This window comes from Anomaloglossus baeobatrachus, chromosome 6, assembly GCF_048569485.1.
Source record: "Anomaloglossus baeobatrachus isolate aAnoBae1 chromosome 6, aAnoBae1.hap1, whole genome shotgun sequence".
NCBI lineage: Eukaryota > Metazoa > Chordata > Amphibia > Anura > Aromobatidae > Anomaloglossus > Anomaloglossus baeobatrachus.
In genome coordinates, this window is record NC_134358.1 from 500,159,192 (window position 1) to 500,182,765 (window position 23,574).

The following is a 23,574-nucleotide window of genomic DNA, read 5'->3' on the forward strand; positions in this document are numbered from 1 at the left end:
CGCTGGGCCCATGGATGTCTCTGAGCAATTTTGTATGAATGCACTTTGGCTATGATGAAGTTTTGATATTTTAATTTAGCTTTAAATAATCAAAATGTTCTTTTCCAATGGTATTCTGATGGAATATTTGAGTTCTTCTTGCTTTTCAATCTCTATTTTTTACATTATCATGTCTGCTAGCTATGCTTAACCCCTTCCCGACCAGTCAATTTTCGGCTTTTGTGCTTTAATTTGTTTCCTTCCCTACTTTCAAGAGTCATAATTTGTATTGATTTTTATTTTTTCATATTGTTTGTTTGTTTGTTTATTTTTTTTGCAGGATGAATTATGGTTTTGAAGGTCATCATTAGACCATTCAATGTACTGGGAAAAAAAATCCAAGTTCGGTGAACTTGCAAAAAAAAAGTTCGCAGAATATACTGCTCAAAAAAATAAAGGGAATAGCAAAATACAAAATCCTTGTTTAAGTGTTCCCTTTATTTTTTTGAGCAGTATATATATTTTTTTTTCATTGTTTTTACAATTTTCATTATTTGGTAGAAATTACTTCTTAACATGATCATCCAAGTCAGTCTGATTTCCGTGATACCCAACTTATTTGGGTTTTTTTTGAGTAATGAAAAAAAAAATTGATATTTGTAAAAAAATATAATAAGGTTGAAACATTAAATTTTAAAGTCTCCCAATTTTTCTACTCATAAATATAACAAAACTTTTTAAAGATGTTGAAAACCCATGGGTTTTTCAAGCTGAAGCTGTTTCAGGAAATTACCATGGTGTTTTGGTAGTAGTTTTCTTTTCTTGAAGCGATTTTGAAAAGTTCTTTGCACAGTTTTTTGATTGAACATTTTCCAGAGTTTGGAGAGGTTTCCTTCCAGATCCATTTCTAAGACGTATCAGGCACATTCCATTTTCCAACAAGCATTTTTCAAAACCTTTTAGGAAAAAAAACAAAAGGGAAAAGAATCTTTTTTTTTTAACAAGTGTTTTGGAAGCAGTTTTTGAGGAACATTTTGGAAAGAAACCACAAAAAAAATCCTTAAAACCTCTATGTGAACATAGCGGAAGCGATATCGGGAGACAGACTATTCCCATACATATTAGGCCATCTCCAAATTGCCCTGAAGTTTGTATGTAGCCAACTTTAGACTAAATATAGGACAACAATATCTGTATAGATTTTGTAATAGTTTTTCCAGAAACATACATTACAAATGGGCCCAGTTAACTTCCTGTAAAGAGTGATCTAAATTGGATAGGTCTTGGACAGTATTGGGATTTTTGAGGATTTTAAGAAAATTACACAAGAAGAAATATAAATTGAGAATAAGGAGTAATCTATGCTGACTTATTTAATTACCTGCTGGCTTCAGAACAACTTTGGGCTTTGGTTCAAGAGATTGTCCACTACAGTCAAGTGGATGAAGCTTGGTAGAAATATGAAGGCTACTGCACTCAAATGACACCAACTCCAAACCCAACTCTTGCCAGATGCTGATGCCAGTAGACTGCCAGGGTACAGCACTGAGTCCAGTAAAGCTGTGTTGTTGCAATAGAAAAGTATATTTTTTTATTATTTTTTATTCTCCCCACCCTGAGCATAATAAGAAAGTGGCAAAAAGTTGAAGACAGTATCTTTAATCAGACCCGTGATGAGCAGTATAGAAAGCATTGTATATCTCTGCAAGAAATAAGCAAGGACCAGCAGAAGCCACCAAGATGGCAATGTTACTTCTTTATTTTCTGCTTTAAAATTTCCTTGTTAAAATATTGGAAAACCACATTGTGCTTGGGTATGCCTTACCAAGGAGAATGGAACAATGGAGGCAGACTTCTTTGCAGCTAAAGTTTAGGCATGTTTCTGTCTATCAGGAGTTGCTGGGGATGAATTTTGATGTCATAATTATACTAGCATATGAATATAATAGCACCAAGTAGCAGGAGCGATACAGTGATCCCTTACCTATCGTGGGAGTTATTTTCCAGATACTCCCCGCGATAGGTGAAAGCTGCGAAGTAGATGAGTTATATTTACTTTATTACTTACCCATATTTTTCGGATTATAAGACACAGCTTTGAGGGGTGCATTTTATAAGTCTAATCTAGTTTACTGGGGTGTGGTGGAGAATGATGACAAGGACTATGAATTGGACTGTGGACTGTGTGCTGTGGACGGTGAGGCAGGGGCCATCTTGAAAAATGTTTGCGGTCCCGGCTTCAAATAATGGTGCCTGGAGTCAGCACACGCTCCACCCATTGATCTGCCAGCAGTTGACTTAAGTAAAATGGCACACGGAGGTGATTCGTCATTGAGCCGATAGCTCAATCTGTGCACGTGCAAACTCCAGGCACCATATCTTTGAAGCCAGTACCGCTGACAGTTTCTGGATGTTCCCACCAGCACCTGCAGCAAGCATCTGGGGCACCCACCGCACCACCCGCAGCATCGCCCTTCTCCAAGACCGCCCCTGCTTCCTGTGACCCCATTACACCGCCGCTGCCACCCTCCGGTATAAAGTGAAGCCGCAATAAGTGAACTGTGGTATAATCATGTAAGAGATACCAACTACTAACATGAACTGATGATTTAATGGACTTGGGTCCTCTGGATGAGCTAAAAGGACAGGAAATTATGAAAGTGTCAGACCTGTGTTCGCCTGTTCTAAAGGCACTATTTATTTGGCTGAGTTTAAAAGGTTGGGTGGACTATCGCATGGGCCACTGTCATAGAGGGCACTTCATTAAGATTGGAGTAGTGCATGACAGTCTTAATGAAGTGCTCATTTCAGTGCACTGACCCGATTCACCAAGCAGCAGGGATGTGTAAATGTTAAATGCCGCAATTTTTTTGCACAACCAAGATGCTCAAAAATATTGCAACTTATTACAGTGTTGATGCCAGATTTCTGGAGATAAGTGGACTTAAAGTGTTTCTATTCAAGCTGCTGAACTTGGCCAGTGAAAGGATGTGAAAGACATAGATGTTTCTTGAGTTTATTTTCAACACTTTTCAACCTCTTCATTAGGAAAAAACAGATTACCATACAAACCGCAAGAATCATCTGTGTCTTTCACATCCTTCCACCCTTTCTCCGGCCAAGTTTAGCAGCGGAGATAGAAGTCACCCTTTTTAAAGGCAATCTGTTGGGGGATTTTTTTGTGTACCATACTAACAGTATCCTGAAATAGGGCTTGGGCTGCCCTTTTTGGATATGTAAATTTGATTACTGTTTGTTGCCCCGTTGTGTTGCTGAAAGCCCTTGAAATGTTGTAGTCGTGTGCCGACTAATCAAGTATTTGTAAATGCCTAATGCATATTCACCCCTTCCCCCGCCCACCCATCTGTGCGGCATCAGTGATTGGTGCAAGCTGACAAAATTAATTTGCTAGAGCAAGTGAAACTAATCCTGCAGCTGTTATATCCCCTCCTTTAGCAGCAAACTAAGTGTAATACTAAAGGGGGCTTTACACGCAACAATATCGCTAACGAGATATTGCTAGGATCACGGAATTTGTGATGCACATCCGGCCTCGTTACCGACGTCGTTGCGTGTGAAACGTACGAGCGACCGCTAACGATCAAAATTACTCACCTAATCGTTGATCGTTGACACATCGTTCACTTCCCAAATGTCGTTGCTGGTTCAGGACGGAGGTTGTTGGTCGTTTCTGAGGCAGCACACATCACTATGTGTGAAACCCCAGGAACGACAAACAACACCGTACCTGCGTCCTCTGGCAACGAGTTGGGCATGACTTCCATGCGGCTGCTCTCCACCCCTCCGCTTCTATTGGACAGCTGCCGTGGGACATCGCTGTGATGCCGCACGAACCACCCCCTTACAAAAGAGGCTGATCGCCGGCCACAGCGACGTCGCTAGGAAGGTAAATACGTATGACGGGGCCTAGTGATATTGTGCGCCACGGGCAGCAATTTGCCCGTGACACACAAACGACAGGGGCGCGTGCTTTCACAAGCGACATCGCTAACGATGTCGCTGCTTGTTAAGCAGCCTTAAGTGTATTTGTCTAACATTGTCCTACCAGATCTGGTCAGCTTCACATTATAGACTTTGTGTGTTGTGCTGGATGTGCTCCATGAGACAGGCGTCTCCAGTGCTCAGCTGATCCAGGTTCCTGTGGTTGTCAGCTCCCAGTTTTCAGACTTGATATCCCATTGAGAAGGGGGAGAAAGCAGCATGTGAGTACAGAGCGCACACTAGAAGTTAAGTGCAGCACCGACTCCACCCCTGAAGGAATGAACAGCTCTGCAGGAGACATGGCTTTCCAGACAGACAGAGGTGCTGCTCATTCCTTCAGGGGAGGAGGTGGTACCATGCGCAGCTCCTTATTGGCACTCTATACCCATACCCACATGCCGCTCTCTCCCTTTGCCCCAGGACATCAAGCTTGTAGTTAGAGTGGTGCACTCCTGAAGAACATTTAGCTATTTACTGTTCTCTCCATATCTTTTAACATGAAGAAAAAAAAATCCTTAAAAGGAACCTGTTGTGTACCTTAACACTGTAAACAAGCAGATACATGTTAACATACAAATTACATGCGGTCACCTTACTGAAAACACAGCTCCTAGGATATAATAAGCATTATATGTCCTGGGAGCCCTGAATTTTTATCATAGATGTGTGCAGGGGGCAAGTAAGTCATTATTCACTGTATTGTGACCAGCAGCTGTAAGGGCGCACTTACACTATGATTGACAACTTGCTCTGCAGTGTATCTGTGCAGAGTGAACTGTCAATCAAAGTGCCACCCCGTGCTCACAGCCACAGCTCACTGTGTACAGAGTGTTGACAGTTTTTGCTCTGGACATGCCTCTATGACTGAAAGCTGTGGCTCCTGGGAGAAATAAAGTTAATTTTCTCCCAGTATCTGCACTTTCTGCTCATCAGATTCCCTTTAGTGGTCACTCAGAACCTTCTCCTCAATGTTTATGCAGAGAAAACACAACTTGCTGATTGCGCTTAATAAGGACACTTGCTTTCAGTCACTTGTAGAATAAGAATAAGGAATAATGTTTGGAACATCATTCTAAGTCTGAACTGGGTGCAAAAACCTAAAAAAACATCACTATGGGGAGATAAGGTATGCACACCAGTGACTATGTAAGGGGAATACATGGAATAGCAGAAACTGCTGTGTGAATACTGACTTGAAAAATCCAATAGCTATATGTAAGAGTGAAAATGTGAAAAATGGAATCTGCATTACTGCCATGAACATATGAATCAAGAGAAATTTAGCTACTGAATTGATCAATGCAATCTCCCCATTATCTCCCCATAGTGATGTTTTTTAGGTTTTTGCACCCAGTTCAGACTTAGAATGGTGTTCCAAACGTTATTCCTTATTTGTTAGTATTTTTTCGTTTGTGAACCCTCCCCAACCACACCTATTGCCAATCCATATCATCTCAGCTTCCCATACACGGTAAGTTTTTTAACTGCATGAGAGGACACACACAAGCTAGGGACCCCAACGTAGAGAAATACTTTGGCGTAGTGTTGGGGCTCTATTGCATTGATCAATTCAGTAGCTAAATTTCTCTTGATTCATATGTTCATGGCAGTAATGCAGAATCCATTTTTCACATTTTCACTCTACATATAGCTATTGGATTTTTCAAGTCAGTATTCACACAGCAGTTTCTGCTATTTCATGTATTCCCCTTACATAGTCACTGGTGTGCATACCTTATCTCCCCATAGTGATGTTTTTTAGGTTTTTGCACCCAGTTCAGACTTAGAATGGTGTTCCAAACGTTATTCCTTATTTGTTAGTAGTTTTTCGTTTGTGAACCCTCCCAACCACACCTATTGCCAATCCATATCATACGCATAAATAGCCTGGGTCTCAGCTTCCCATACACGGTAAGTTTTTTAACTGCATGAGAGGACACACACAAGCTAGGGACCCCAACGTAGAGAAATACTTTAGCGTAGTGTTGGGGCTCTATTGCATTGATCAATTCAGTAGCTAAATTTCTCTTGATTCATATGTTCATGGCAGTAATGCAGATTCCATTTTTCACATTTTCACTCTTGCATATAGCTATTGAATTTTCAAGTCAGTATTCACACAGCAGTTTCTGCTATTCCATGTATTCCCCTTACATAGTCACTTGTAGAATAAGAGCTGGAAGCTAATTTTTCCATATTTTCTCTCTCATATATATATATATATATATATATATACACATATATATATATATATATATATATATATATATATATATATATTTATTTAGTACACAGAACCTCTATTGAATATGGATTTGTTTTAAATTACTCTTCATAGCAGTTTTGCTATTTGTGTGCTTGGTTTCACTTAGACTTTGTTACCCCGAGAGTATTTGGTCATTTTGTGCAACATTTCTGCACCTATTAGCTAAATTAGTTTTGTTTCCTTTTGTTATGTTATTCTGGAAATAAAACTGCTTGTTCTGGATATATCCTGTTTCTTTACTTTATTAGACCTTTATTGATAGTCGTGTGTAGATGACATTCATTCTTAGTGTGTAGCGTTTCTGTACAAAAACACATTAAAAACAGGATTATTTTTTCTTCCTAATTTGCTTCACGTATATGGGGTACAGCCACAAAGAAAACATTTTTTATTTTTTTAAATTAAACATTTCATTAGGCACAATATAGTCATAACAGATCATGACATCAACAGAATACAATATATATCAATGTTCACAATATTTTTTTATACCTCCAAACAGCCCATCCATTTTACCAACGCACCCCAGTCCCACTATCCTCTTAACTAAACCCCCCTGGTGAGAAAAATTTGCAATACAAGTCATACAAAGAAAACTTATATTTACTACAAGAGAGATTGACAGGTTGAGGATTTAAAAAATGCAACAGGTCAATTTATGCAGCGTTAAAAAAACAAAAGTACAGAGGGCATGAGATTTCTATAAATCTCACAAACTTTGCTGAATCTGAAATGCGTTTTTTCGCACAGCATCAAAAATGTACCAAATACTCATCATGAAAACTTAGCCTTACCAAAATTAATCAGTAGACTACAGTTAGGTCCAGAAATATTTGGACACATACCGGATCTTCGTAATTTGCTCTTTGCATGCCCCTATTTTGATTTAAAATTAAACAACCATAAATGAAAATTAAAGTTTAGATATTCAGGTTTAATTAAAGAAATAGAGCAAAAATATCCTGTGAAACATATAGGAATTGCAGCCATTTTTCTACAAAGTCTCTTTATTTGAGGGGATTAAAAGTAATTGGACAAATCAACTTTACCATAAATAAAATATTTATTTATTTTTAATACTTTGTAGAGAATCCTTTACATGCAATGACTGTCCGGAGCCGCGATGGCTCGAGGGGTCTCCAGACCCGGGGGTTCGCACGGACACTCAAATTTAAAGAAGGGGGTATATACAGGGGAGTTAGGAGTTTGTGACGCCACCCACAGTGCATGGTAATGTGTATTACCACCGCTGCTGTTGGTGAGAGGGGGAGCCTGGGTGGCGATGTTGTAGCAGCAGGATGTGTTAAACACTCCGTGGGTAGGGGGTTTGTGCCCCGGGGCCTGTTGGTGTAGTTGGTGTTTGGGGTTGCCTTTTGGGAATAGGAAGAGGGGTTTTTCAGTGTACTCACTCAGTCCAGTCAGCTTGTAAACCAGAGTTCTGAGCACCACTGCAGCTTGTAGGGAGCCCGCTTGGGTCCATGCCCTTGGTGTTGCTGTTAGTCTGTGGCCCTTTCCTTGGCACCTGTTTCTCTAGTTGGACCCTTAAGCATAAAACTCTGATTTTGTAGCAGGTTGGGGATAACACTTGAAGTCTTCACCCCCGTCAGGTAAATTACCAGGACGCGTGAAGCTACTTCCCGGCCTAGGGTCCACGTAACCCGTCGTGCCCTAGTCCCTGCCCGGAGATGGCTCAAGGCCGCTGGCTGTCCTCCTTGGCAGTCCGTGCCCCTTGACACGATCCCCTGTGACCGGGGTTCCAGCTCCTACCAGGCCCAAACCAACGTCTGCCACCTAGTACTCAGGAGCCCAGCTCCCACCTGTGACCTCTCCTCTCGAGAGTCACTTCACTTCACTCCTCTCTCTACTACTCCTGTCACTTTCTCACTTTCCCCTACCAACCCCCCATCTGGGCGGCCCTATTATCTTCAGGCCCCTCAATGGTGTGTCTGGTGGGTACAGTGTAAAGTGTTTCTAGAATTTTGATTGGCTAAGCTGTTAACAATACCAAAGGACCAGGACCCGTTACCAAGGAGGGTGGATACTGTGCAGAAGGGCAGATTGCACAATAACCTGTGACAACCTGGCCAGGGCGTCACATCACCAAACACTGTGTTTCTTCCTTTATGATTCTTTTGAAGACTTTTACTGCCCCTAATTTCATTTGTTGCTTGTTTGTGGGTCTTTCTACCTTAAGTTTTATCCTAATCATGTGAAATGCAGCTTGATGGGGTTGAGACTTGGATGATTGACTCAGCCATTGCAGTATATTGCACTTTTTTGGCTTAATGTCCTGCGTTGCTTTCACGGTATGTGTTGGGTTATTGTCCATCTGTAGAGTGAAGCACCATCTAGTCAACCTTGCTGAATTTGGTTGATTCTGAGCGGAAAGTATAGTCCTGTACACTTCAGAATTCACCTGCTGCTTCTGTCTTCACTCACATCATCAATAAACACTAGTGATGCCATGTTTTACAGAGGATCTGGTATGATTTGGATCATGACCCGTTCCAAGCCTGTTAATATTTTCTTCTTCCCATCATTCTGATTCATATTGATCTTAGTTTTATCTGTTCAACTAATGTTTTTCCAGAACTGGGCTGGCTTTTTAGATTTTTTTTTTTTGGGCAAAAGTCTAAGTTCACCGTTCTTTAATGGTTAAACCTTGTGGTGAACGTGCTACATTTGTTCTCATAAAGTCTTTGCTTTATGGTAAACTTATATACTGAAACACCTAGCTCCTGGAGTGTTCTTCCCTTGGGTGGATATTGTGAAGAGATTTCTCTTCACCATGGAAAGGATTCTTCGAAGATCCACCACTGTTGCCTTCCTTGGATGTCCAGGTCTTTTTGAGTTCCCAAGCTCACCAGTGCACTCTTCTTTTGGGCATAATGTACCAATATTTTGATTTGGCCACTCCTAATATTTCTGACATCTCTCTGATGGATTTTTTCTTTCTTTCATGCTAATAATGGTCTTTTTCTCTTCCATTAAAGAGCTCCTTTTACTGCCTGTTGTGAGCTCAGAGCAACAGCTTCCAAATGCAAATGCCACACCTGAAATGAGCTCCAGACCTTTTCCCTGCTTAATTCATGTTGTATTAATGAGGAAAATAGCCCATGTAGCCTATTAAAGAGCTTTAGAGATAATTGTCCATTTAATTTTGGTCCCTTCAAAAAGAGACAGCTACATATTAAAAACCTGTAATTCCTAAACTCTTACTCCAATTAGGAAGTGAATACTCTTAAATTAAAGCTGTCAGTCTGCATATTAAGGAGGAATTGCCCCTTTCTTATGCCATTTTTTCCCCAATGTTTTTTAATTCTGAGGATTTTTTGGTTAGCTTTTTTTGGGTGTTTTCTGGGCATCTTTTTATTGCTATTTTCTGACATATTTTTAAATCTAGTAAGCAATGAATGCAATCCTCAGTTTTTTGGGTTAGTGCACAGAACACTTCTTTTTTAACTTTCCTATTGACATTTATTGAATAATATTGATTAGTACAAAGAATCTGCTGAGCCAAAAGAATGGAAATGTCTCTTCTTTTAACCTCTTCACAATGTTGCCACTTGAAGCGGCAATACCACATATGTGGATTTTTTTTATTGCTTTTATTTTTAAAAGGCACAAAAGAGGGTGACTTGAACTTTTATGGGGTTTTTATTTTTTTTTTTTACTTTTCACTGTTTTTAATAGTCTCCTTAAAGGACTATAACCAGCAATTGTCTGTTTGCTTGTGCTATATAAAGTAATGATTCTGCTATATACAGGCACGGAGTTCTTCAGCAGACCCCCTGCTGTAATAACTTATCGGCACCTAGTAATCACATCATGGATGCGTCTTTGGAAATTGAAAATGGCCAACCCCTGTCCCAGTGCGTGTTAAAGGGTCACCAGATTTGTTCCCTAGAAACTGCAGCCACCTGCCCTTATATAAAGCATTGTAGAATACTGTATATAACAGACAAGGCCGCTCTGTATAACTTAAAAGTACCTTTTATTATAATCACCCAGGGGGTGGTACGGTCCAATGGGCGTCACTCCTCTCAGTCCGGCACTTCCTATCTTCTTGCGATCGCTATCTTCCTTCCCTAATTCGTGTGGATGATGAGTCTTACATCAGTCCTCCATTGAGCTCTTGCGCATTCGCACTTCTCTCTGCCCTACTGAGGGCATATCAAAGTATTGTAGTGCACATGCACTGGCGGTTTTTGACCTTTCCCCGGATCTGTGCATTACAGTACTTTGCTCTGCCCGCAGGAGGGCAGAGATAAGTGCGCCTGTGCAAAGGAGCACACTGTATGAATGACGTAGGACGCTTCATGAACATGGACCAGAGAAGGATTGTGATCACAAGACGATAGGAGGCGCCATGCCAAGACCAGTGACGCCTATCGCACCAGACTGCCCCACAGGTGAGTTTAATAAAAGTTATCTTTTTATGTTATACAAATCAGCTTGGGTTCTTATATACAATATTCTAGAATGATGTATATAAGAGCTTACTGGTGGTGGCCACAGCTTATAGGGGAGAAATCTGTTGACAGGTTACCTTTAAATCCCGCTGTCAAAGGTTAACAGCAGGAATTAACAAGTTAAAACTCACGAGAGGAGCTCCACCCACAATTGTTAGCGGCAGGTCTTGGCTGTAACACACAGCCATTACCTGCTGTGTATGGGACAAGCTCACCCCATGAGCCAGCTCAATACACCCGCTTCTGATATGCGCCTTACATATATGGTGGATGTCGTAAAGCGGTTTAAGGCATAGCTTCTTTGAAAACCAGAGGTTAAAAGATCTTCAAAAGTTGAAGATATGAACAGCAAGGTGTTTCTTCAGTAGAACAAATCTTTTAAGCTTATTTATGAGGTCTTTTCCAGCATTTTTGTAAGCAGAGCCACTCAAACAATGCTGGAAATAGATGTAGTGTGAACATACCCAAATAGTGAGTGCAATAGTGAGCGACACATCCGGTGAGTAGCAGCGTGTTTACAGAGGGTGACAGTCAGGCTCGGACTGATGATGATTGGTGATATTGACTCATTATATGACCTGCACTGTTTCTTTAAAGGAATCTGTCATAAGGTTTATTCTGTCGGCAGCATGACATAAGAACTGAAATACTGATTTCAGGGATGTGCTACTTATTAAGCTGTTTGCTATTGTTTCAATACAGTGAGTGTTTTATCAGAAGGAAATTATCACTGCTGGACTGGCTGCTCATGTAAGACCTGGTCCATACCTGTCCCCAGCATTGATTTGCAGCTCACTATCAATAGACAATGTACACAGAAAGCTGCGATGTGGATGGATTTAGCTTTCTGACCTCTGCTATATCTAAAAACTCTGTGTCACAACTGCTGCACCCAGTAAACTAAGTGATACATCGTTGGAATCAGGGTCTCTTTTCCTACATTATACTGCGCTCAGGTGTGATAGCAAAACATTGGTGATAAATTCCCTTTTATGCAGTCAATGATGTAACCATATCTGTTTTATTATTTCTAGGACACTTACAAGGTTAAAAGATATGAAGTGTCTCCAGACATGAAGTACGTTCTCCTTGCATTTAATGTCAAACCGGTAAGTAGAAAGAGTGGCATGTTCTGCATGATCTCCTGTGAGACCTTTGAAAATGCACCATTAGTGAAAAGCACCTTCTTATTCTATCCTCCCGAGGAATTGTCAGATTATTTTATGCAAATATAGAGAACAGCGCCATCTAGCAGCCAGCAGTGAAAACTGCACCGTCAAATATTTAGCATTACGTAAACTATTGCCTGTAATGTCCGTAAAACAGAGGCACAGACGAGGCAAAGGCTCGTTCATCAGATCAACAGCAACATGTTTAGACCTCAAAATTATAATGAAAAGAGCGTGCTTAGCAACACTCATTCTCGATAATCATGCAAAGTAAGTACACCTCTAGGATGTGTGAGCTTGGGTTTTTTGACGAGTCTGCTCCAAAATACCTGAAAAATAGATCATAAAGTGCTTTTCACTTCTATGTTAAAACCACTTTGCTTTTCATATGTTCAGATTTTTTATCGGTTTTCATCCACTTCAGGTTTTCGAAAAAATACCCAGTAGGAGAGTAAAGTACATCTCTTCTTTGAAGCGTCTTCAAAGGGGAAAAAACTCTTACAAAACACTTTAGGAAACAAAGAAACTCCCCCCCAAACCCCCAAACAGTATGCGCACATGGCGTCTTTAAGACGTAGAGTTGGTCAAAGTGAAAACGTTTGAAGACCATGCCTGGGGTCGTTTTCCTGATGCCTCTTTGTTGGCATCTTCTCACTCGTATTTGCAGTGGCTCCGCCAACTATGTTTTTGCTCTGTTCAAGTATATAGAGTGAGCCGTTACCACATGAAGCTGCCCGAAAAATATACATATTACGTCTGTTATCTGCTTTAAGGTTTCCGAACAGTGAAGGAGTTAAAAGACGCAACAAAAGAACATGGGCACGGCAATGTTATTTTTATGTCGCGGGTGGAGGAGGGGACGCTGCACTCTCCCACTGCTCGGGTCCGGCTGCTGCTGCTGCTGCTGCTCGGTGGCTCGAGCGATGGGCCGGATCCCGGGGACTCGAGCGGCGCTCCTCGCCCGTGAGTGAAAAGGGGTGGTTTGGGTTTTGGGGAATATTGTCCGTGATGCCACCCACGGTTGTGGTGATTGTGTGGACACCACCGCTGCTCTGGACGGGGATCCCGGGAGCGGTGACAGGGAGCAGCTTTGGTTGTTAATCCTCCCCTCCGTGGGTAGGGGGTTGGTTGTCCCGGGGCCCGTTGATGGGGTAGGGATGGATGACAGGCGGGTTGCGGGGCCTGATGAGGTGCAGGGTCGCAGGGGAAGCACTGTGCTGCACGGCACGGAGGTACTCACTCAGCCCAATGATACACACAGAGTCTCTGCTGAAACAAACGGCTGGATGGACGGGTCCCACAGGCGGCTGCGGTGTTTTTCCCCTGACCCCAGGTTGGTAATGTAAGTCCTTTCCTGCACCTTCCGTATGCTCCTCCTGCGCTCCGGTTTCCAGCTGGCTCCCCGGTTCAGTACCAGTGGGCCACCGCCCAGCCCCGGCTACCTATGGTTCCACCAACTGTCTGCCCGGCTCCCTGCAGACGGCCACTACCGTCTGCCTGACTCTCTACTCGAGGGCCCTAGGCTCCAACCTAGGCCCCAGTCTGTGTCTGCCTTTCTGCAGACCTCCTCTCCCTTCCTCTCCTAGACTTGTCTGGACCTGCTTCCTGCCTCAGGCCAGCTAGACTCTTCGGTGGGCGTGCCTATCTGCTTGACTCCACCCACCTAGTGTGTCTGTCTGAACTCGAGGGAAGGAAACAGGTTTCACTGGGGATGTCTGTTGTGAACTGCTGGGGGTGGGGGTGTGTGTGTGTGTTGTTACCTGTGGCCCCTGGCTTGTCCAGGGCGACACATTTACATTTCCGTGCATTATGGTAATTTTTTCTGGCACTTTATCTAGGTGCATCTGCCTGACAGAGACATTGTGTGTGCACATACCCAAGGAACGAACACTTCCTGAAGCAGTTTCCAATAGAAATAGCAAACATCATTTTTGATCACATCGAAAAACCTCCGAGTGCACCTAAAGGCCACTTTACACACTTTGACATTGCTAGCGATGTCGCTGCTGATCGCACCCGCCCCCGTCGGTTGTTCTGTCATGGGCAAATCGCTGCCCGTGGTGCACAATATCGTTAGTCCACATCACACATACTTACCTGCCTAGCGACGTCGCTGTGGCTGGCGAACTGCCTCTTTTCTAAGGGGGCGGTTCGTGCGGCGTCACACAGCAGGCGGCCAATAGAAGCGGAGTGGCGGAGAGCAGCTGAAGGAAAGACACGCCCACCTCGTTGCCGGAGGACGCAGGTACGGTGTTGTTCGTCGTTCCTGGGGTGTCACACGTAACGATGTGTGTTGCCTCAGGAACGACGAACAACCTGCGTCCTGCACCAGCAACGATAATTGGGATTTGAACGACCGGTCAAAGATCAACGATTAGGTGAGTATTTTTGATCGTTTGCAGTCGTTCATACGTTTCACACGCAATGACGTCTCTAACGACGCCGGATGTGTGCCACGAATTCTGTGACCCCAACGACATCTCGTTACCGATGTCATTGCATGTAAAGCCCCCTTTAGGCTTAGTAGTCAGCTCACTAACTAATCTAACCTAGCAGTCAGCTGATATTGCAATAAGTAATATTGTTCTGATTAATGTATTAAATACTGTAATTACTATAGGAGCATTGATACACAGATGTATAAGAGATCATTTGTTTTGCATAAAGGTGGCACGAGAAGTTGGCAAAGTTTGCAAATTACTACATTTTTCATCTCTGACTGCTCCGATTTCATCAATGACCCCAAATTATCTCAAGGGTTCATCAATTAGTGTACGTTGCATTTTGAACTGCTGGCCGATCAGTTCACCTCAGACATGGCCAAGCTTTTTTAATGTCCCACCTGGGAGGAGAGGCTCTCACCTGGAACAACCACCTATGAGACAGAAGAGACCCTTCCACAAGGTCTTTGATGAGCTGGGTCGCATTTTCTCTGCAGTATCCTCCATTTTCAGGCTGCATCAAGGTAGCCAGACTAGTCTGTTCGGGAGGATCATGTATGAATTGGCTGGTCAGGATACCCCTGCTTGCTAACCTTGATGATCCCATCTCACTGGCTACCAGGATCCATCTCAGTTTCCAGGAATGGACCATAAAGATGATATGCGAAAGGAGACAGCTGGCTCCATCTTTTCAGAGGCTGTTGACTTCCCAGTCCTGTCTTACTGTTCCTGAACTAATGCATTTCGACCGTGTCAAGTTAACCAAGAAACAGCAGAAACATCTTCCGCTGACTCTGCCTGTGTCTTTGTCATGTGGAGCTATTTGGTTGTTCGTGTTGGACCTCTTGAACTCCGGATCAGCAGGAAATTTCCTGCAGCAAGACATGGTGGAGAAGTATCAGATTCAGGTTCGACATCTCCAAAAGTCCGTTGATGGAAGGGCCCTATCTGAATCCATACACCTTGCTACCGAACAGTTCAATCTATGAGTCATATTGTTAAATACAGAGAAAATCTCCTTTATGGTGCTTACAAATCTGTGTCACCCTTTTTTCCTAGGACTGTCTTAGCCCTGTACTCAAGAACCCATTCTGGACTGGAGATCCAGTAAGGTGCTCCATTGGGGACAGTCTTGCCACAAAGGGTGTGTCAACTCAGTACAACCTGCGCAGCCTCCTGTGACACCATCTAGCCTTCCAGGCTTACCTCCTGCCTTCTGGTCTTACGCTGATGTCTTGAACAGGCTGTATGACTGCCACATTGATCTACTTCTGGGGTGCTCTCCTCCTCGAAGCCATATCTGACCTGACTTCTCACTGGAGGAGAGTTTGACAAATCTTGCAAAGACTCTGGGAGAATCGACTAGATGCCAAATCCTCACTCCCTTTCTTAGGCTATATCATCTCAGATACTGGGCTGTAGATAAATCCTGTAAAATTGTTTGCTATTTCAAAATAGTGTTGCGGGCGGGGAGGAGGGTGTTAGCACACCGCGCTCACCCCTTCTGCTCGGGTCCGGCAGCTGCTCATGGTGGCTCGAGCCGTAGGCCGGATCCCGGGGTTTCTCGAGCGACACTCCTCGCCCGTGAGTGAAAGGGGGTGTTTGTTGGGTGTGGGGATTGTTATAGTTCGTGACGCCACCCACGGTTGTGGTGATTGCACCACCGCTGCTCAGTGTGGGGGTCCCGGGGATGGTGAGGCGGAGCAGCCAGGTGTTGTGTTGCCCCTCCGTGGGTAGGGGTTGGTGATCCCGGGGCCCAGTGAAGAGATGTAAAGTGTAGGGCCTGGAGGGCGCAGGGACGCGGGGGCAGCGCTGTGCCTTGCGGCACTGTGGTACTCACTCAGCCTGAGACTTGGACACAGTTTGTACGGTAAACTAAACGGCTGGTAGGACGGTCCCACAGACGGCTGCACCTGCACTCCCGGTAGGTGACGGTGATGTCTCTCTTCCTTGCACCTGTGTTGACTGATGGTAGCGGTGGATTCCCTCCAGTTACCCGCTCCCCGACTGCAATCTGGGCCGGAGGAGCTCTACACTTTGCCCGCAGGCGCTGGCCCTGGGGAAACTGGTGCCCTGGCGGTGGCGGTGTCTCCCCTGTAATGGTCGGGCTGTTGCCGTCAATCGGGACTTGGTTGCTGGGGGATCTACGTCCCCTTCACTGACGGATTCGGCAAATTTGGCGACTCCTAGCCTTGCCGGGGTCCGAGAGGCCCCTGCCCTGGTGCTGACTGTCCTTCGGAACACTGCTCCAGACCACCGGGCACACAGCCAACGGGGTCCTTCCAGGAACTTCCAAACGGTCCCCCTCCGAACAGTCACCGCCGTCGCTGACCTTGCTGTTCTGGCCCTACACAAAGCTGGGCTCTCAGGCTTTCCTTTCTTCTTGTCACCTCACATGCTTTCCTCCTTTACCACTTCTCTCTCTTTACTTTCACTTAGGTGTTTACACTTGCCCTCCCTGGGCTCTAACTGCCTGGTTTTCCTGCCTCCAGAGTTGTGAGCTCCTCGGTGGGCGGAGCCAACCGCCTGGCCCACCCCCTGGTGTGCATCAACAGACTCCTGGAGGAAGGCAACAAGGATTTCTGGTTAGCAGATGTGCCTACCTGGAGTGTGGGGTGTGGTGGTGTTGTGACCTGTGTCCCCTGGCTTGCCCAGGGCGACACATTCCCCCTTAGCAAAATGCAGACCGTCCGCGGGCTGCCGTCCTACACCGGTTTTATTTTTCTGTAAAAAGGGGATAACAGGGTTAAACAAACAATAAATGACATTTTTAATAACTTCTTCCCAAGACGGGAGGCACATTTACTTTTAACGTTGCAACGGTATACGGTCACGGTTTCCGCCCTCTCCCACCCAAGTAACCTGGCCCTGATGCTGCCCCTAAAACCCAGGCATCACCCCTTGACCCACAGTCCAGCACACGGTACCCGAGCGGGATCTGTCCTTCCCCTCCAGAGGGTAGCCACCGGTTCCTTTTGGTGGCTGGGCCCTGGCCTGCTCTGCTCAGGGCCCTCCCTCCAACCTGCCTCTCCGGAGGCGGCATTGCGGAAACGGTAACGGTACCCAACATATTTACAAGCCACTAACGTTTGTGGTTGCCCTGCAGAGTTCACGGGCTTGTCCATGGATAGTTCCCATGCATAAACTTTTAACGGTCCCCACGGGGACAACGGTGCCGGCTCCTGCCGGTTGCAAATCAACAAACAGATCAGGTTACTTCTTCGGTGTGATCATTTTCATTATTGGCAAAACTTTCAAACTTTTCAAACAAGCAGGTGGTCCCAACGGGGACGGTGCTGCGGGCATCTGCTGCCCTACTCCGGTCCTGCTGCTGCTTCATCCGGGGGAGGGGATGCAGAGCTCACCTTGCTCTCCGGGCTGCCCCTCAGCTTTACATCCAGGGCAAACCACCCCCTCTCTCCGCAGTGCCGGGTATACCGCACCATGTCTCCCGGTATAAGATTGCGGCCAGGATGCTCCTCGGGCAGATGGGCATTCACGTCCCGCCGGGCCACAAACACCTCGGCCTTCAGGCCCGGTTCGTATGTGAATCCGTAGCCCCGGCGGACATCAAAGCGCCGCACCTGCCCCTCGTAGAACGGGCCCCGGACACGGAAGGTCGCTTGCCGCAGGTTCTCCTTTTCCCGAATGGCTCGGGCCACCAGCTCGGCTTTCCTTCGCTCCCTCTCCGCGATCTCCAGGCCCAGCTTTGTTGGCTCCCTGTCCCAGTATGGCGCTGCTGCCAGCTCCGGCGCACGGGTTGAGCCCCGCGGGACATCCAGCACGTTACCCACTGTCAGGAAGGTGGGCAGCGTATCCCGCGGTGTCATGGCCTTGGGCGCTGCCTTGCAGCAACAACCCGGCGCCACCTCAGCCGAGGTGTGGGGGATGGGCACAGGGGCTTTCCGCAGTTGGGCCTTCGGCTCGGAGCGGGTCATCTGCTCCGGCTCGGGAATCTGCTCGGGGACTGTCTCTGGCACAATCTTCGGGGCCTTCCAAGGCAATGCCTCCGGTTTGTTACGGGCTCCGGCTACAGGTCGGTCCGCTGGGGCGGACGGGCTGGGTATCGCTACCGGTTGCGGTGGTAGCGGGCCTAGTGGCGGGGTCACGGCCTCCGAGACGGGTGGCGAAGGAGGCAACGGGGGGAGAGGGCTTGGACCGGGTCCCTCAGCCGCAGCGACCGGTCCCTCCGGGACATAGGGGCGTGGGTCACTCACCCTCCCTTCCTCCGCTTCCTCCTCGCGTCTCCGCACGGTGGCTATAACGTCCGCCATGTCGGTCTCCCACTCCTCCAAGAGGAGCTGCATCTTGACCTGCAGCCTTAGGTGGAGCTGCGCGGTCCGGATTTCCACCCACGCTGCGGTTCCCGGTGCGGGGGCCACGGTGTTTCGGGACGGCATCCACATGGTGTCTTTTCTGTTTGCTTCCAGGAACGGTTTTCTGGCAAGGTCCTGGCATCCCTGCTTTTATAGCGGCGACTACATGCCGCCAGCCGCCATCGCGTCCCCCTTAGCTCTTTTCGGCCCCTCCTCTCTCGGGGCGGGGTTTTGGCCTTCGCGCCTCTACTGCTCGAGAAGACGCTCGAGCGGGAACTTTTCGTGCCAAAGATGGCGGCTTCTGAAATTTTTCTGCCGGATACCTCCGGCGGTAACAAGGCGCACCTCTACCAGACGGCAGAGCGGTAAGATCCTGTTCGTGACGCCAAGTTGTCGCGGGCGGGGAGGAGGGTGTCAGCACACCGCGCTCACCCCTTCTGCTCGGGTCCGGCAGCTGCTCCTGGTGGCTCGAGCCGTAGGCCGGATCCCGGGGTTTCTCGAGCGACACTCCTCGCCCGTGAGTGAAAGGGGGTGTTTGTTGGGTGTGGGGATTGTTATAGTTCGTGACGCCACCCACGGTTGTGGTGATTGCACCACTGCTGCTCAGTGTGGGGGTCCCGGGGATGGTGAGGCGGAGCAGCCAGGTGTTGTGTTGCCCCTCCGTGGGTAGGGGTTGGTGATCCCGGGGCCCAGTGAAGAGATGTAAAGTGTAGGGCCTGGAAGGCGCAGGGACGCGGGGGCAGCGCTGTGCCTTGCGGCACTGTGGTACTCACTCAGCCTGAGACTTGGACACAGTTTGTACGGTAAACCAAACGGCTGGTAGGACGGTCCCACAGACAGCTGCACCTGCACTCCCGGTAGGTGACGGTGATGTCTCTCTTCCTTGCACCTGTGTTGACTGATGGTAGCGGTGGATTCCCTCCGGTTACCCGCTCCCCGACTGCAATCTGGGCCGGAGGAGCTCTACACTTTGCCCGCAGGCGCTGGCCCTGGGGAAACTGGTGCCCTGGCGGTGGCGGTGTCTCCCCTGTAATGGTCGGGCTGTTGCCGTCAATCGGGACTTGGTTGCTGGGGGATCTACGTCCCCTTCACTGACGGATTCGGCAAATTTGGCGACTCCTAGCCTTGCCGGGGTCCGAGAGGCCCCTGCCCTGGTGCTGACTGTCCTTCGGAACACTGCTCCAGACCACCGGGCACACAGCCAACGGGGTCCTTCCAGGAACTTCCAAACGGTCCCCCTCCGAACAGTCACCGCCGTCGCTGACCTTGCTGTTCTGGCCCTACACAAAGCTGGGCTCTCAGGCTTTCCTTTCTTCTTGTCACCTCACTTGCTTTCCTCCTTTACCACTTCTCTCTCTTTACTTTCACTTAGGTGTTTACACTTGCCCTCCCTGGGCTCTAACTGCCTGGTTTTCCCGCCTCCAGAGTTGTGAGCTCCTCGGTGGGCGGAGCCAACCGCCTGGCCCACCCCCTGGTGTGCATCAACAGACTCCTGGAGGAAGGCAACAAGGATTTCTGGTTAGCAGATGTGCCTACCTGGAGTGTGGGGTGTGGTGGTGTTGTGACCTGTGTCCCCTGGCTTGCCCAGAGCGACACAATAGCATCATCCTTCAGGTGTCAAAGCAATACAACGGTTCATGGGATTTACTAGTACCAGTTTATCCCTCATTTTTCGTCTCTGACTGCTCTGATTTTGGCAATAATTTGGACTGCAGAGGCTGAGACTGCCTTTCTTTTCTTAAGGCCTCTTTCACATGTCCGTGAAAAACCACGCACGATGGTAATCGTGCATGAACAGCTCCTTTCCCTCGTGCTATCGCTATGATGTACCTATATGTCAGAAGTTGGGACCCCCTATTAGACCATGACATATAATGTCATGAAGGGGTTTAAGGGTGAATATTGATGTTTAAGATTGTTACTTCTAATAGGTGGCACGAGAGTTCCTTTCTTTCTATCCAAAGAGGCTATCTGAGGCTATATACAGATTACACCTGACAACAGGCAGTGCACAACTGTTAGGCTATGTGCCCACGGGAGATTGTACCTGCGGATATATCCGCAGGTACGGCCGCAGGTTTCCCGCAGCTGCTCGCCGAAATTCGCAGATATTTTAAGCTGCGGTAGTACAGCGAAATATATGCGGTAAATCTGCGGACATTCATGCGACTTACCTGCGGAAGTCCTCTATCTCCATAGTGGAGGGCCGGGATTTCCGCAGGTAATTCCGCAAAAATAATTGACATGCAATTACATGCGGCTGCAGGACATCAGCAGCATGTTCCGCAGCCACATGTATCCGCAGCATGGACACAGTACTACCCATGTCTCATAGGATATCATGGGGAGTGCCTGTACATGCTGAAACCTGCAGATTTATCTGAAAAATCCAGAAAATCCGCGAATTTTCCGCAGATAAATCCGCAGGTGTAATCTCCCGCGGGCACATAGCCTTAGAAGAGTCACACACAGTAGCTGTTATTTAGGACTGATTTTTTACATAAAGTGATTTCCAGATTGCCCATTTATCAAATTATCTATGAAATGACATCACAGTAAATCAAGTATTTACAGATTTTTTGTTTTATTTCATAGAACAATCTATCCGCCTGAAATTCTTCTTGTAAAGTCCATTTTTCACTCTGACTGTGATATAGCGTTCTTGTTGGAGCGCCTTTCTTCACTTTCCATTATGTTTTAGTCCTGCCATTATCTGGACTGAGTCGTTTTTCTCTGACCTTTTTATACATAAAAGCTGATTGTGTTACTTGTATATCCACCTGTCTGCTTTGAATATTGACTTGTACTGTGATGCATGGAGTAATGGAGCCCACTCTACTCCTGCCACTTGTCATTCTGCTTGTCTTTTATATTTCAGGCTTCAGTAACCACAAGGACTGTACATCAGCGCTATATAATAAGCAAACTCTTGTAAGGCAGTAAATATTATATGATGCTTCATCATAAAATAGTAATGGCTGGTAGGCTTAAGATGTGCTGTTCTGCATAGAGTTAATATCAATCTACTGAACATACTCATCGTAAACTGAAATTATCACCTGGTAATAGGTTACATTTCCGTTTATTTACCCCTTTATTACCAAGGATTTTACAAAATATTACTGATAGCTTTTAATATCTGGCAGCAACAATGAGTGTCTACTTCTTACATAGTTACTTAGGTTGAAAAAAGATCGGTCCATCTAGTTCAACCTTCCTCCATCAATTACACAGTTTATCATTAAGTCATTTATAACCAACTATGTTGTGTGTACTGAGGAAATCATCCAGCCCTTTTTTAAAAGCTGTTATAGTATCCGCCATTACTACCTCTTGTGGTAGGGCATTCCACAGTCTGACTGCTCTAACTGTTAAGAACCCTTTCCTATTTAACTGTCGGAATCGCTTTTCTTCCACTCGCAGTGAGTGCCCCCTGGTCCTTAGTATTGTCTTTTGAAGAAATAAGTCATGTGCCAGTCCTTTATATTGACCACACATGTATTTATACATATAAATGAGATCTCCTCTGAGATGTCTTTTTTTCTAAGCTAAACAAATCGAACTTTTCCAACCTCTCATCATATGGGAGGCCTTCCATTGCTTGCAATAATCTAGCTACCAACCTTTCAACTGACTTCTGAATATCCTTTTTAAAATGTGAAGCCCAAAACTGGATCCCATATTCCAGATGTGGCCTTACAAGTGATTTATAGAGGGGTAACAATACGTTGGGATCACGGGATCTAATCTCTCTTTTTATACACCCTAAAATCTTGTTTGCTTTAGCAGCTGCTGCTTGACATTGGGTGCTGCTGCTCAGCTTATTTGTAATAAAAATACCCAAGTCCTTCTCCTGTTCTCTAGTCCTGAGTTTACTTCCATTTAATGTATATGCAGTTATAGGATTACTCGTCCTAGGTGCATTGCATTACATTTATCAATATTAAATCTCATTTGCCAAGTATCTGCCCATTCTGACATCTTATCCAGATCGTTTTGTAATATTGTACTATCAAGGTCAGTTCTTAATATCCTACATAGTTTGGTGTCATCAGAAAAGACTGACACTTTACTATCAATCCCATCCACAAGGTCATTAATAAAGAGAATAAAAAAAATGGTCCTTAAACCTACCTTCATCTTAAAGTGGTAATGGAATGAAAACAAAGACTGCCAGGACCCAAACACCACCTTTTCCCCCCTAGAAAGACACCACACAGTTCATTATAAGTTAAATTACTTTTATTTTCACTTATGGAGAGGTGTTACGAGGGGGACCCGGGGAAGCGTGCCAAGATGGGAAATGGACTGCTTCCGCCGGTCAAGGTCCACTGTGCGGTGTAAGGGACCGCCGCTATGGTGGGTGAAGAGTGAGCGGGTTGCTGCTAGCGATCGTCTGGAATGTCACAGACGATCTATGTACACCGATCTGCCCTAACCCCTGAGGGTTGTATGGCACAGATCTCACGGCTCGGTGTACCTGTTGCACGGGGAAGCACAGAGGTGCCCACGCACGTGTGCCAGTGGAAGTCACGAGAATATGGCACGAGGGTAGCACAGAGGTGCCCACGCACGTGTGCTTTCAATAACCAGGTGAGTCCAATGGAGACTTGAGGAGCTCACCTGGGACAGGAACACGGCCTGTTGACGGGGGTACTGCCGGAGCAGCAAGGCAGGAACACGGCCTGCAAACGAGGTACTGCCGGAGCAGCAAGGGCCAAGCCCACAAGAGACAGTAATGCCTGAGCAGTGGCGTGGCAGCACGCTGCCAGACATCCAAACATAGAAGGACGGTCGCGCGCCGCCATGATGGCAGGGGGAGCTTTTAAGGAGGTGCAGCTCCACCCGAGGGCGGGCGCTAGGCGGAGATGACGGACCTGACCCAATCAGGGTCCACGACGTCCCAGCCTGGCCAGTCAGGATTCACCA

General features: G+C 46.3%; 1 protein-coding gene across 3 annotated transcripts in view; it reads left to right on the top strand.

The window, feature by feature from the left end:
* Positions 1-23,574, top strand: part of DPP6 (dipeptidyl peptidase like 6) — a 1,510,443-nt gene that overhangs the window by 1,143,423 nt on the left and 343,446 nt on the right. For all 3 annotated transcript variants that reach the window (XM_075315434.1, XM_075315436.1, XM_075315435.1), the window contains exon 5: positions 11,754-11,828. In XM_075315434.1, coding sequence (XP_075171549.1) covers positions 11,754-11,828 — 75 coding nt within the window. The remainder of the gene's footprint in view (positions 1-11,753; positions 11,829-23,574) is intronic.